Below are 14,421 nucleotides of genomic sequence, written 5' to 3'. Positions count from 1 at the left end.
CAGGAGCAGCACAGTGCTGTCCCTGCAACAGCCAACATGAGAGGAGACAGCCCCTGTTCTTCTTCAGAGGGGGAGCAAATTAAAAACCACACAGACACAGCATATCAATTTTGAATTAAAAAATAAATTACTCTCTTAACAAGTAATGTTCTCATACAATAAGGCTCTTACATAAGTTAATATTTATCTTATCTCAGCTAAACAATAAGAAATAAATACTACTCTTTAACAGAACAGTGTTTTTCTAACAGTGCATGTCTCCCAGCAGCTGCTTATGGATTATCTCCCACACCATCTTCCTGCGGAAATAAGGCATGTGCTCCTGAAAAGAAACAGGAAAAATCCATCACAAAGGAAGCCAGGGAAGAGAGAGAGGGAGGGGGAAATCTCAATTAACACCCAGGGAATTGCTGAATGGGAAGCTGCTTTTGAGCACCTGCCATTTAGGTCCAAGGTGGATTTCACATGAGGGTGACACAACCACCCAACAAAACCACATTTCTTTATAAGGATATTTATTACAGATCAGAAAATAACCAGGATCTGAGCTTGTCCAAGGGGGAAACCTATTTCACAAAGGCCAATACCAAACCACTGGCTGCAGCATCCTGGAGTTGGAATGCAATGATCTTTACGGCCCATTCCAACCCAAACCACCCTGGCATTCCCCAATTCCATGATCTTGCCCGAGAAACAGACACCAGACACGAGGAACAAACCCTGAGCCCCTGCCCCAGCTCCCCTGGCACTCCCATGGGTGTGGAGCTCTCACCGCAGTGAAGGTGATGGGTTTGTCTCTGGAGATGAAATCGGCAAATTTGCAAGTAAAAACTCCACAGTCACTTCCATTGTTTTGTTGAGGGATTTCCTGAGGAATACAACAAAAACAGGGAGAATTTTTATCCCTCTTGAAAGAACAGTAATTTGGTTCTAGCACACATCACCCACACCTACTCCTGAAAACTTATTTCCATAATCCATTTACTGCTCCCAAATCCAAGGAACAGTCCCAGTTAACTGCACATCATCTCCCTCCTCTGCTTGCCTGGAAGGTGTTAAACCCTCTGTCAGGAGGAATTCTAGCTCCCATTTCAAATCCAGGCATTGCTGCCATACCTCCGTGCCCATGCTGTGAAGGGTCCACTCAGATGCAGTCAATTCAATGTTTCTTTTTTCCCTGCTTTCCTCTTCCAGGTATTTTCTGTGGAAAAGAACACAAAAATCACTTTTCATCTCCCTAATTTAGGGCAACAACAACAAAAACAAAAGCTGTTGAAAGGTGACAGGAAGATAAATCACAGTGAAATGCTAGAGGATCCTCACAGCAGTGGATTTTTGGAATGTGGAGGATAAATCCCAATCTTAGAGACACAGTGAGGAGCCCAGTCCTGTATAATATCTTTATCCATGACCTGGACAAGGAGATGAGGCACAGTGCTCAGTGCTTTTGTATGTGACACCTGGGTTGGGAGTGTGAGGGCAGGAAAGCTCTCCAAAGGGATCTGGGCTGGTGACAAGGTAAGGATCAGTCTGGGTTGGACTCAATGACCCTGGAGGGCTTCTCCAATCCCAGTGATTCTGGGGTTTGTCTCTGTGGGGCTGCTCTCATCCTATAAAGCTGCTGGATGAAGGGTTTTTACTGACAAAGACACATCAGGATGTGCAGCACATGTGAAAACTTGCACCTCTGACACTCCAGGGGATTCAAAATACTGAGCAGACAGAAGAGGTACAAACGAGGAGCACCATGGGGCAGGGCAGAAACACTTCACTGGGGAGAGGACAAGGCCCCAAAAACAACCAAAAGGGATAAAAAAGCAGCTACTCACAAGACAGTTTTGCAAATGTGGTCTCCTCTCTCTCCCAAGGAGTCAAAGTATTTGATGGTTTTCTCTCGGAGGTCAACGACCTGGGGTTAAAAGGTGACTTAGACAAAGCACACCCCGAACACTCCAGGACTTTGCCTGCTAGTTTTGTTCTCTCCATCCCCTAAATAAAAAGCCAGTCTGACTCACCAGCAGCGTCCAGTGAATTCTAAGGTGAATAGGCACCAAGATGACATCATGCTCAAAGATATCCACACCTTTGGTCCATTTCTTTACTCCCTTGTGGCTTGTAGAGCTCAGCTTGGAATAAAAGAAGGTATTAAAAGCATAGACTGATGGATATCCTTCCTTCTTGCTTCTTTCCACCAGAAGACTCATGTAGAAATTAATGATCTGGAGCAGAGAGAGGGGAAGAGAGATGTGAAATAAGACACTAAATTAAAAAGACAGTAACATGTCTTTGCTGGCCACCCTCGAGCTGAGAAAGCTCCAGCTTGGCAGCTCTTGCTCCCAGAATTTTACACTGGGGGAGACTTGTGCTGCTGGTTAAAGCCCCCACACCCACTCCAATAACCCAGACTGACTCCTGGGAGCTGCATCATCCAAGTGAAAGCTTCCAGAAACACCAGCCCACACAGTACCCAAAATAAGGAGTGTACAGCTATTTCTGGGCTCTGCAGTGGAGCTCCTGGAAGACTCCTGTGCCCAGGGAGGGGGGATTTCCCAGCAAGTGCAGGATCCCATACCTTGTCGTTGAGCCAGCCCGGGGGCTGCAGGGTGCTGATGTCCTCACGGGTGACAGTGAGCTTGAAGGCCTTGCTCAGGATGTCCTCAGGCTCACCACTGTCAAAGGCAGCAGAGACCTCACGTTCCATGGCCTGGAACAAAAGATTCAATGGGGAAGGGCTCATGGAGCAGCACATGGAGCACACCAGCCCCCCAGAAGGCCTCCAAGTGCAGCTCCAGTGCCAGAGCAAGGAGCCTTGCAGGCCTTTGCTAAGCCAGCCACAGCTTGCTGCTGAGCACAGGTACCTCTGTCAGTGGAGCCAGATCATTTGCTGGCTTTTCTGGGCACAGCAGTGGCTCGCTGTCCACAAAAAAGAGGTCTTTGGACAGGACAGGTGTCACATGGAACTCGAATAGCTTTCCTCGGGGGACTTCAGCTTCACGCTGGCCCTGCCAGGCACAAGAAAAAGAAGTCAGAGAAGCACAAGGAGTTTGCTGGGGGGACAGGGCAGAGAATCCTGCAAGAAACTGGGAAGGGTTGTGTAAACACATCCCAGCAGCAAATCCCAAAGCCACGTTTGATTGGTGACTGCATTCCAGGTGTGCCCAGACAGGCAGGACTTCCCTTGGGCTTGGATTAACCACCTGGACCCCAGCAAAGCCTCCATATGCAGGTATCAAGCTGAGATCAAGGTAAGTGTTTCTGATTTGCACACTTCAAATTTTAAATTTGGATCTCAATCCTGAGCAGAGATGAGTTATATTATATTATATTATATAACAAAGTGAAGTACTGACTAACTCAAGCTTACCACTGAAGCAGCTCGTTTCTCTTGTCTTCCCTCTCCATGGGAGTCTTCTGGTGGTGTGTAGTAGCTGCCAGGAGAGAAAGAGAAGTGAGCTGGATATCCACACTGCCCCATGAAATTCCCCAAAATTCACCTTCTGCATAAGAAAAGCTTTTTCAAGGCCAATTCTGACACATAACATCCCAGTTTCCTTCCCCATTCCTTTTGGAGCAGCCAGATTGGGATAGATGAAGAGCTGGAAGCTTTGCAGGCTTTCTTCTACCATCAGACACCAAACTCCTTTTCTTTCTCAGTTTTAATCTTTAAAACAGGGAAGCAACCAGCACTTCTTCTATCAACTGCTTTGTGATCTCCTGGTGACAAATGCCACTCCACCAGTTATTTCCTCTGCTCTCTTGAGCTTAGGGGACAGTGACAATTTAACTCAGGATAAATGCACAGCTCAATACAGTGCTCGTGTCTAAGGGGGAAAGAACAGGGACAAAACAAACCACCAAACCAAACCTCTCTCTGCCCCCATCTGCACTCCTCCCTTAGATGTCTGTCACACCAAAATCCCTCCTTGGAGCTGCAGCCAAAAGCCCCTTTCCCTCCACAAGGAGCCTCCTGCACTCCCATCCTGCCACCCAGAGTCCCCTGGCCCCTGATGAGGGATGGCAATGTTTCCTTTTTGGTCTCCTATTCCAACCCAAGGCATCCTGCAGGCCTCAAAACCTGCCTCAGTCCCCCCAGGCTTTACAAATTCCCTACTCCTTCTGCTCAGGATCCACAGGAAATGCAGAGTCAGCTCATTAATGGTGTGGCACAAAGACACTCAGGAGCAAAAACGGATTTTGGAAACCCAAGGACAATTTGGTGTGGCCACCACTGTCACCCATACTTCCTTCCCCAAAAAACACCCAGCACATCCCACAGCTGCCCAGCTGTGAGAGGGGAGCTGGATTTGAGGGACAACTGGATGTGAGCAACTCCTCAAACCAGCTGCTCCTCTCCCCCAGCACTGAGACACTGAACAGAATTGGTCTTCTGGAGGCTGAAAGAGCCAAAAGAAACAAGAGCCATGGTTAAAAGAGACTCTTACCTGATCATGACACCTCTCTGAGGCAGCTGGGGGCTGAAAACATCCCCATGTTTGATGCCTGCAGGGAAAAGCAGCAATATGAGAATAAGGAGGTCACTTCCCATTCCAGCAGCTGCACAGAGCTCTCAGTTTCTGGGTGACATCACAGACATTTCATTAGTATTTTCAACTTAGAAGTTCAAACTCTGGCATCTGCTCAGAAATAATTTCAATCCCAATATGATCATGTCACAAAGTCCAAGGTTTTCTAAAAGAGCTAGTGATGAAGAAGTATTTAAGTAATGAACAAGGGGAAAAAAAAAACTGGGACAATACTAAACATATATGTAATTAGTCTACTTGGTTTGGAAGCTCTGCTTTTATGGAAATAGTCCTGTCTAGCATTAAAAAGTGATTAAAGTGCAGCTCTGAGGGTGCAGAGTCAAATATCCCCCTCCTCTGGTACAAAAAGAAAAACAAACAGGTAAAACAGGTACTACAACCTTCTCCTGTGCAGTGGGGACACATCCGAGCTACAAACTGCACAGCCACAGTCACAGCTCTCCAACACCATTTTAAACCAATTCTTCCCCTTCAGTAAAAGCCTCACAAACCCACTTTAGCCAATAACTAGTTTGAGGAAATGCCCTGTTTGAAGGATTGGGCTTCTTCCTACAGAGTGGAGCAGACCTGGGTCCTGGGGATACTCACTGGTCCTTTGTGGCACGGGTGGAGAGGCACCTCTGGATTTCTGCTCTTTCAGGGGACTCCCAGTCATCCTTGGTTCCTTGGTTGGAACTCTTTGGTGTAGCAGAAGAAAAGGACAGAGTTTTTACAGGTGATTTATTACCAGTGCAGAGGACACAGCTATTTGTACAAAACTAGCTAAATGAAAGCAATAAATATATAAAGTAAAATTAGGCAGAACCATGCTGTCAGTGGTTCCATGACCAGGTGCAAAGGGCATTCTGAGGACTTTACATCCAGAAGTTTGGCCACCTTCAACTCAGGCACAATGAACTTAAAAGAGTCATATTTTCTGTCTCTACTATTCCAAAAGAAACTCAATCATCACATTTGATTCTGCCCAGAACCCTGAGACTAGGAAAGATCAATTCTCCTCCCCTTCCACATACAACAAACTCACTACCAGAAAGTTAAGTGTTATTTTGCTCATAATTACTTGTTGAGTCTTGATAGCCGTGGAGAGGTCAGTTTTCCAGCATATTTTTCCTTGAACAGACTCAAGAGCTCTTTGTATTTCTTGTTTTCTGCCTGCTGAACATCCTTGCAAAAGGGAAGGAAAAAAAGAGACTTTAGAAGGCATTCCTTTTGTCTCAGCCTAACTGTACAGGAACTCCACTGCTGTTTCCCCCCAAAATAATTCCCTTCTCCCCAATTTACCTCTTCAGCAGCACACAGAGGCCTCCTGGTGCCACTGACTCCTGGAGAGCTGGGACCTGGCTCCTTAATGGGGGGCCTGGGTGTGACAGGGCTCTCCAGAGCAGCTGGGATGTAGTTATTCTTGCTCAGGCTGAAAACATCAAAGGCACAACAAACAGGATTAAGAGAACATTCAAAACTCCTGATGTAATAGTTAGGTTTTTAATTAACACCTCCTGATTCAAGGAGGCACAGCAGGCTAACATCTCCATGGTCAGACTCCACAACCCCTCTAGGTGACCTGTGGCAGGAGCTGAACACCCTCAGAGAGAAAAAAAAAAAAAAAAAAAAAAAAAAAGTGTTTCCCAATAGAAATTCTCTGGGTTTTTTTTTTTTTTTTGAGATTTTCTTTTTTTTTTTTTTTGTGGTTGAGGGTTTTTGCATTCCTAGTCTCAGCCTCCTCCTAAGTTCACCACTTCCTCCTACCACAGGAGGTGAGAGTGTTGTATACTTGCTAATCTTTCTCTGATCTCCTGAGTCTATAAACTATGTGGATTTAAAGAGAAAGTTTGAAATAGGTCAAAGGCAAGAGCACAGCTCTGAGACCTCTCTCAGTATGGCAGGCAAGAGGAGTCCCAGAACACCTGGAGAAATGCTGCTCTGTGGACACACACACACATGTTGGGCAAGCTCAGGAAGCTCAAGGATGAAAGTGAAAGGCAAGATACTCTGCAAAGCAGAAGTGAAAGAAAACAGAAGGATTTTCACCTCAGATATGGAGCTCTCTTGAAAAGAGAGGGTGGTGCTTCCTCAGTCAGGCATGGGTTGGTATCACAAGGCATTTTGTCTGTAAGAGAAGAACACAAGCTATCAGCAACTGGTCAAAAAAATGTGAGTTTTATGAGTTTGAAGAGATTCACCAAAGATCAATTACTTTCATTTTATGCCTCACGTCCTAATATTACTTGTGTTATGTTGCTTCAGGATATTTTCATATTGGCAACTACACAATGTTGCCAGCCTAAGCCTAATACAAAAGGGTCCTGAGGCTCTAGTACCTAAAATCAGCATTTATAACAATTTCTTTCTGGCAAGGGAAAGCACTGGGACACACTAGAACTGCATCCAAGGCAGTTAATATCTGAGATGACAACCACACGGGCATCCTGGGATAAACCATAGGATATATTGAGTTAGAAGGGACCCACAGGATCATCCAGTCCAACCCCTGGCCCTGCACAGACACCCCAACAATCCCACCCTGTGCATCCCTGAGAGTGTTATCCAAGTGCTCCTGGAGCTCTGGCAGCCTTGGGGCTGTGCCCATTCCCTGGAGAGCCTGTTCCCAGCCCTGGCTCTAATCCAGAAGCAATACCAGGATGCAGGAAAGAAACAGAGCTCACCCTCCACTATTCTTGGGTGCTACCCAGATATTTTGCCTTCAGCAGCCAGCCCCCAGGCTGGGCAGAGCTGCCCAGACTCAGAGCAGCAGGAGAAAGGAATGAATGAAGGATTTGCTGTCATCCCTACCAGGTTCTGTTGTGTCCTCATCCTCTGCAGATGCTACAAATGAAGAGTCAGAAGAAATGAGCACAACCTGAAATAACAACAAGTACCAGAGTGAGCATAACCTGAATGTGAATCCAAGCAAACACAACCCCTTCCTGAAATTGAGCCAGCTGTGCTCTGACTCAGGGCCCATGGTTTTGCTTGGGTTGCAGCAGAAGGCAGGGGCACTGATGGCACCACTTTGGTAACACAGGCTCTCACACAGGCAGGGATTGTGGGAGCTGATCCCCGAGCTCCCCTCAACATCCTTGCTCACCTCATCTTCAGAATCAGAGAAGGAGAAGTCACCTCTCTCTTTAGTCTCCTGGCTTCTACTTGCTGCCTTAAGTGGCAACTTGGCAGCCCCAGAAACCTCTTCAGGCTCCTTGTTAGCCCCAGAGACACATTCTGGAAAAACCACATCATCAGACCATAAAGAATGGGACTGGAAACAGGGGTTGGGATTTCTGCTTAGACCAAAGCCCAGCTCCTCGATCCCAGGTGGAGCAGATAACTCATTTCAACAATACTGCAACAGCCCATCAATGGGGATCTTGTTCCCAAGTAGGAATTGGGGAGCTCCACATCCCCCATGGAACAGCAACAGCCCCTGGAGGGCTCAGTACCAAAGAGACTCAGGACATCCCATGCCCTGCCCCAGCCAGGATTTATCCTTGGTGTAAATACATGGCCCTCCCAGGATGGAAAAAGTTGTTCCCTGATTCTCTTCCTGCCCTCATCTGACCAGGATCTCCAATCCTCCACTTAGTTTGAAAACCACAGAATCACTAAGGTTGGGAAAACCCTATGAGGCTATCAAGGCCAAGTGTTCCCATAGCACTGCCATTGACCCATGTACCCAAGTGCCATATCCATGGACACTGGGACACATCATCAACAGGCCCAGGCGCTAAGAGATCCCCTCCAGCCACAAGAAGAGCTCAAAAATCCTCAGTTTCAGCAGCAATTCTGAAGTACCAAATCCAGAGACCCCCAAAACCAAGGAAAATCAAATATTAAACCTCTCTGTGAGGGGCAGTACCTGTTTTCAGTCTCTTTGCGGGAATCTCCTCAGGATCTTCCACAGGTGACAGAACACTGAAGGGAGAGCAGACAGAACAATGTTTTGCAACCACAATTCAGTTCCCAGCAGGCTTCACAGGGCCCAAACTTCCAAAGGTGGCTTTCCTATTTCCCCAGGATCATCTCCCAGAGAGTTGATCATCCCACTAAAGCAGGTCAGGCCTCATTTTCTCCTTCTCTTAATGCTTCCACGTGTTTTATCTTTGTTCCTAGCACCAAAAAATGCCTTAATACATAATGCTTTCCTCATTCCTCCAGGAAAGAAGCACTCCACAGGTCACTAAGCCCTCCCATTTCATGTCACTACACTGAGTCGCAAAGGAAAGTTTAAGCAGAACAGGAAAGGAAAGGAAAGGTGGGAAAGCCAGTCCTGCTTACATCCACTCCAGTAACTTCCTGCTGAGTCAGCGCTCGGGAACAAATCCTTGAAACAATTACCAGCCTCACCCTTTCTCAGAAGCCTAAATACACGGATTTTTATCCGTTGATACCATCATTAAGTCCGGTAAAAACGTCTCCTTTAGGAACAGAGCACAAAGAGCGTTCCTATTTTTATTTTTTATCCCCCCAGGAGCTAATTCCTTTTGAGCTGCTCCTCGGTGAAAACTACTCGTGCGACACGCGGCTCTTTCAGAGACACTCCCTTGTCTCTTTCACTCTGGAATGGGACACTAAGCAAGTTTGTCCCGGAGGGAGCAGCCACAGAGCACAGGCTGTGATCCATACATTGCAAGCAGCAGGCTCAGAGATGGTTCGGCCAGCCTCGTCGGGAGCAAAATGGTTAATGCCTGGAAAAGCGTCCTTCTTTTATTCACATTCCATGAGGTCCCTCCAGCCAACATAAGCACAGAGGTGTGTGTACCTTTGTCTGCCCCTCCAACACTCTGCCCTAAAGCTCCCTCCCTTTTCTCCTTTCCAAGCCCACACCATGCAGGTGGGAATGAAGGGCCCATGGGTTTGCTAGGAACACCTGAGACCTGCAATCACCTCAGCAGCAGGGATTTATCAGGAGTATGTGGGACCCACAACCACACCTGGGTGTGCGGACACGCTCATGGGGAACACCTGGGATTTATCAGGAATTGCCGACACCCACACGGAGAGCCCGGGGCCGTGCGGACACCGGCCGGGCCGAGCGGCGGAGCGGAGGCGCGGCGGGAAGGCCTGACCTGGGGTTCGGCTTCTTTCGGGACGGCGGCTCCGGGCTGAGGGTGAGGGCCGGAGCCGGAGCCGGGGCCTGGCGGGCGGCGTCGCGGAGGGCGCGGAGGACCGCGAGCAGCCATTGGTACATGGACCGCGCGCACTTCCGGCGCCAGGCCCCGCCCCCGCCCCGCCGCCAACGGCGGCCACGCCCCGCCCACCGCCATGATGGCCCCGCCCACAGCAGCATACTCCCCCTCAAAGCGCCCCGCCCACAGCCGTGCTGACCCCGCCCACAGCGCCACAGGCCCCGCCTCCGAACGCCCCACCCACAACCACCCAAGCCCCGCCCGCCGCCCCATAGGCCCCGCCCCCGTGTCCCTCACCTGGCCCCGCCCCTCTCGCGCCCGTTCCCTGAGCGCGCCCCGCGGGATGGAACCATGCGCGCGTGCGCTACGCAACAATCCCCGGCCGAAATTTGGGTTATTTCTGCCCATTCTGCTCCTGTCCCGTCCCGTTTCTTCTCCCCCCCGACTCACCCCAGCTGGCCCTAACAGCGCTACCACGGCTGCGCCATGAGCTCTGCCCTCTCCTAAAATCAGGAGCTTTCCCCGCTCCCGGATTCAGGAGCTTTGTCCCCTTGGAGGTTCAGGAGCTTTCCCTACTCCAGGAGTCAGGCCCTTTGTCCCCGTGGAGGGTCAGGAGCTTTCCCCGCTCCAAGACTCGGTCGGGCTTTGGTGGGGACCTGGCGTGGGGAGCTCTCCGGGGGGTCCCTGCGGGCGCTGGGACTGGCTGGGCATTTCCCGATACTCTGCTGCTTTCCCAGGACTCCGGGGGGCAGAACCCCCGGCATCCCAGTAAAAGCAGGGACTGGCCCCTGTGTCCCCCGTCCCTCCCTCCCTCTCCGTGTCCCCGGGGCGGGATCCCCTCCCCGGCGCTCACCGAGCCGCGCTGGGCTCACGGCGTTGCTTTCTTTTCCTCGGCATCGCTATCGCTTGCTGCTGTCGCGACCGAACCGCGACTGAACCGCGACCGCGACTGAACCGCGTCCGAGCGCAACCGCGACCGAACCGCGACTGAACCCAACCGCGTCCGAGCTCAACCGCGACCGAACCGCGATCGAACGCAACCGCGACCGAACCGCGTCCGGACGCGACGCGGGGCTCGAGCCGAGGGTTCCATCGCGAGGCGCGGGCGGTACCGCGGGGCTCGCCCGGTGCCCGCGCCCGGAGCCCCGGGAATGGCCCCGCTCCCCGCGCCGGGCCGGCCGGTAAATGCCTTGCCCATCACCGAGAAGGAACTTTTTTGGGAGCTCGGGAACAACTCAAGGAGCCCAACCCCATTCAGGGGCACTGTGGCCGCCTGAAGTACCAGATTTACAGGAACATGTAAAAATTTTCCTGATAAATTGGTATCTCCTGGCTAATGAATACGTGTAGATAATTGAGCCAGGCGTGCACCTAAAGGCAGAGTTATCCCTCGAGCATCCAGCACCGGAATAAAGTAATGTCTGCTCCTTAATACTCCATTGGAGTTTTAGGAATTTTTAAAACTCCTACTGTTTAGGAGTTTTATTCCCGAATTTCGGTGACAAAATGTTTTTTAAATGCTTTTCCTGTTGCTACCCAGCTCCTTGCTCCAAGCTGGCTCCAGCATCTTACTCAGATGCAAAAAGGATTTTTAAAGGAAAGCAGGGAAAAAAATGGGCAGATTAAAAAAGAGCTTTGGGGCAGCTTTTCCAGGAGGTCCCGCAGGGAATCTAAGGGGTGGTGGGGTCTGTTTTAATTAAAACCTTCCTGGTTATGTCAGGAGTTTAATTTCCAGGCTTCAGGCCTCAAGGAAGGAGCCTGAACTGGGATGCAGAGCCCAGCAGAGGGCACGGCAGCCCCACGCAGGACCTGCCTGTCAATCCCTTCCTCATCCTCCCCGCACAGGGGAAGGATTTCAGGGCTGTCAAATGATTTTGAACGCCTGTGACTGGGTTTTCGTGAGACGGGGACCTGCCTGACTGTGTCTGTGGGGTGGGAGTGATCACTGCACATCCAAGTCCCTGTAACCTGTGAAGCTGGAAGGGTTTATCCCAGACAAAGGATAACTAACAGGGAATTATGTGAGCTGGTTCCCTTTTTCACAGTGTTATATGCAGACTACCACGATCTCTGAAACATCAGTAACCAAATACATGAATAAATCAAACTTTAATTAAAATAATGCCCCCAGACTGAGCAAACGTTCTTCTTGTATTGCTTTCCAAGCAGCAAAAATTTCCCTTTTTTCTTTTTTTTTTTTTTTCCAAAATCATAACAACGAGTGTCTGTGTTGTAACTCCTGCTCCTTCCCAGGGCAGTTTGACGTCGGCTGCGTTTCCCAATCCCTGCATTTTTGCAGCTTCTGGTTCCCTCCATGACTTCATCCTTATTCTGCTCCTGAGCATCTTGCTCAGAGCACTGACGTGTTGTGACTCAAAGTGATGATATTTGATGCACGCAAACCAAAATCCAGTTCCTGGCTAAACACACCTGGATCACATCTGTCCCATCTCTGACTGCAGAGGGAGAGCAGAGAATTTTCATAAATAAGTATTAATTATGGCTCATTATTTATGTATTGCTCAAAGCGTCTCTACCTTTAAGTGCAGCTTCCCTGTGAAAGCAGTGGGGTTCCAATAGCTGGTGTTAAAAATTATTGGGATAACAAAGTAATTCCACTGAGTAGTTAATTTGGGAAATGATGATGATTCTAGGCACACACATGATTTTAGTGATATAAAGCCAAATAGGCTTAATCTGTAATTTAAATCCCTTTATTTTACACGAGTGCAGGATGCCAGGTGGAACAGCTGTGCCTGTAGGGCAGGTGGTTAACCTGGATGGAGGGGGAGGAAGGGGAAGGGAAAGGAAAAGGAAGGTAAAGAAGAGGAAAAGGAAGTTATGGGAAGGCAAAGCAAGGGGTGGGAAATGAAGGCATGATAAAGGAAGACAAGGGAATGGGAAAGGATAGGAAGGCATGGCAAGGTAAGAGTGGAAACCAAGGGAAAGAAAAGTTAGGGATGGGGGGGAATGGAAAGGCAAGTAAGGAAAGGCAAGGCAGGACAGAGGGCAGCTGAAGCAGCTGGACAGGTCTCCCAGCCCCGTTCTGAGGACAGGATGGGAAGTTCCACCTGCCCTAGTATTTCCCCACCTCCCACTCCCAGGCTCTCACAGCCAGGAGCTGAGCACATGGTGGGCAGAAGATGCCCAGGATGAGCAGCCAGAGGTCTTCAAAGGTATCTCCACTCTGAACTTGGGAGCCCTTGGGAATTCTCCTGGTGTGAAGGCAGAGTCCTCCAGCTTGCCCAGTGTCTGGGGTGGGTGACAGCAATGGCCCTCCTGACACCAGGGGGTGAACCTGAACCCCACACTCCAGGGAGTTTATCCCTGACCGTCTACACTGTGAGCAAAGGATTATCCCTGACCATTCCTTCCAGACCCACCACTCTGTTTCAGCAGCAGCTGCTGGACCCTCTGGTCCCTGGGCAGTGTGTAGTGCTTATCTCCCTTGGGATGGCCTCTCCAGTGACTTCAGATGGGAATTGCCAAGATGGAAGCCACTTGGAAAAGCCCTGGAAAGGGACGGTGCTGGCTTCTGGGAAAGGGCTGCACACTCAAATCAGCCCTGGCAGTGTTCAGAGAATGCTGAAACCATCCACATTAAAGCCAATGTTTACTGGGACAAAACCAGCTCCTGAAGGCTGCATCCATGTCCCAGCCATTAGCTGGACATGAGTTGGAAAGTCCTGGACTGCTGCTGGTGATGAGCAGAGGAAAGAGAGGAGGAGCACAAGGAACTGCTTGCAGGAACGATATGATGTGCTCAGATGCAAACCCTCAATCATACCAGCCATAATCCTACACCTGTACCCCATGGAGCATCCCCACAGCCATGGGGAACTCTGGGAAAGCTTGGGCTGCAGGAGGGGGACTGGGGTGAAATTTTGGAGCAGGCAGCTCCATTCGTGCCTGAGCATGGGCTGCACTTTGGGATAAGTAATAGGTTGCCTGGGGAATTTGTGGCTGTCCCATCACTGGGAGTGTCCAAGGCCAGGTTGGACAGGGCTTGGAGCAACCTGGGAGAGTGGAAGGTGTCCCTGCCCGTGGCAAGGGGTGAAGCTGAGTGGGCTTTAAGGTCCCTTTTGACCCAAATCATTCCATGATTCTGTGATCTTAAACACAGACTTCCCTTTAACTCTCACTTTCGCCAGGTGATTTATTTCCCTATCAGTCTCTCTGCTCTTCCAGAAACCATCCATGAGTGCAAGCCAGAGCATCCTGCAGGGACAAGCCACTGGCAGCTGGATTTAGAACAGAAACAGGTAAGGTCCAAAGTAACAGGTGAGGTCCAATTCCACTCTCTGTGCTGTGGTTTGCAGAAAGATGAGACAGGAGCCTTTCTACAGCCCCCAACCTTTTCAGAGGGAGGATATTTCCAGCTCACAAAAATTTCAGAGCCCTCTTGCTTTGTCACCGTGCAGGAACAGGACGCCACCCCCCAGCAGAGGCTGTCCAGAGCCCTACCCAGCCTGGCCTTGGACACTTCCAGGGATGGCAGCTCCCTCTTGCCTTTCTCGTGTCAAATCTGTAAACCAAAATGTCACTGTCGGACAGCAAAGTTGTGGCTTCTCCTGGGCTGGGACATGGGACTGGAGAGGATGGGAGTGTTCCCACTCTGTCCAGAGCCTTCAGGGCAGGATGGGAGCTGACAGGGATCACCACAGCACCGCTCTGAGCCCGGGGGTCTCAGGGCTGGAGCTGGAGCAGAGGCTCTCTCTGCTCCCCTGGGCTCGGATTCAGCCCTCCCTTTATTCAGA

At 50.0% G+C, this 14,421-nt stretch overlaps 1 protein-coding gene across 1 annotated transcript; it reads right to left on the bottom strand.

The window, feature by feature from the left end:
* Window positions 1-104: 104 nt before the first annotated feature.
* On the bottom strand, window positions 105-9,755 carry SENP2 (SUMO specific peptidase 2). Its single transcript, XM_014870432.2, has 17 exons — window positions 9,605-9,755; window positions 8,395-8,450; window positions 7,630-7,760; window positions 7,335-7,401; window positions 6,573-6,651; window positions 5,826-5,955; window positions 5,605-5,708; window positions 5,133-5,221; window positions 4,443-4,500; window positions 3,365-3,428; window positions 2,859-3,002; window positions 2,573-2,704; window positions 2,016-2,219; window positions 1,830-1,909; window positions 1,117-1,201; window positions 773-868; window positions 105-322 (listed from the first exon to the last, which is right to left on the bottom strand). The coding sequence occupies exons 1-17, from the start codon at window positions 9,724-9,726 to the stop codon at window positions 245-247; spliced, it is 1,719 nt and encodes a 572-aa protein (XP_014725918.2). The 5' UTR covers window positions 9,727-9,755; the 3' UTR covers window positions 105-244.
* Between the last annotated feature and the right edge of the window lie 4,666 nt (window positions 9,756-14,421).

This window comes from Sturnus vulgaris, chromosome 10 (assembly GCF_052056855.1).
Source record: "Sturnus vulgaris isolate bStuVul1 chromosome 10, bStuVul1.hap1, whole genome shotgun sequence".
Taxonomy (NCBI): domain Eukaryota; kingdom Metazoa; phylum Chordata; class Aves; order Passeriformes; family Sturnidae; genus Sturnus; species Sturnus vulgaris.
This window is presented reverse-complemented; position numbering and strand designations above follow the sequence as displayed.

Bases quoted from the DNA above. Each gene is read 5' to 3' on its own strand.
- SENP2 (XM_014870432.2), bottom strand. From the start codon at position 9,726: ATGTACCAATGGCTGCTCGCGGTCCTCCGCGCCCTCCGCGACGCCGCC. The intron at 7,761-8,394 runs GTACTGCCCCTC...TGGTTTTTCCAG, and splicing joins CGCAAAGAGACTGAAAACAG to AATGTGTCTCTGGGGCTAAC. The intron at 1,910-2,015 runs GTGAGTCAGACT...TTTTAACCCCAG, and splicing joins GAATTCACTGGACGCTGCTG to GTCGTTGACCTCCGAGAGAA.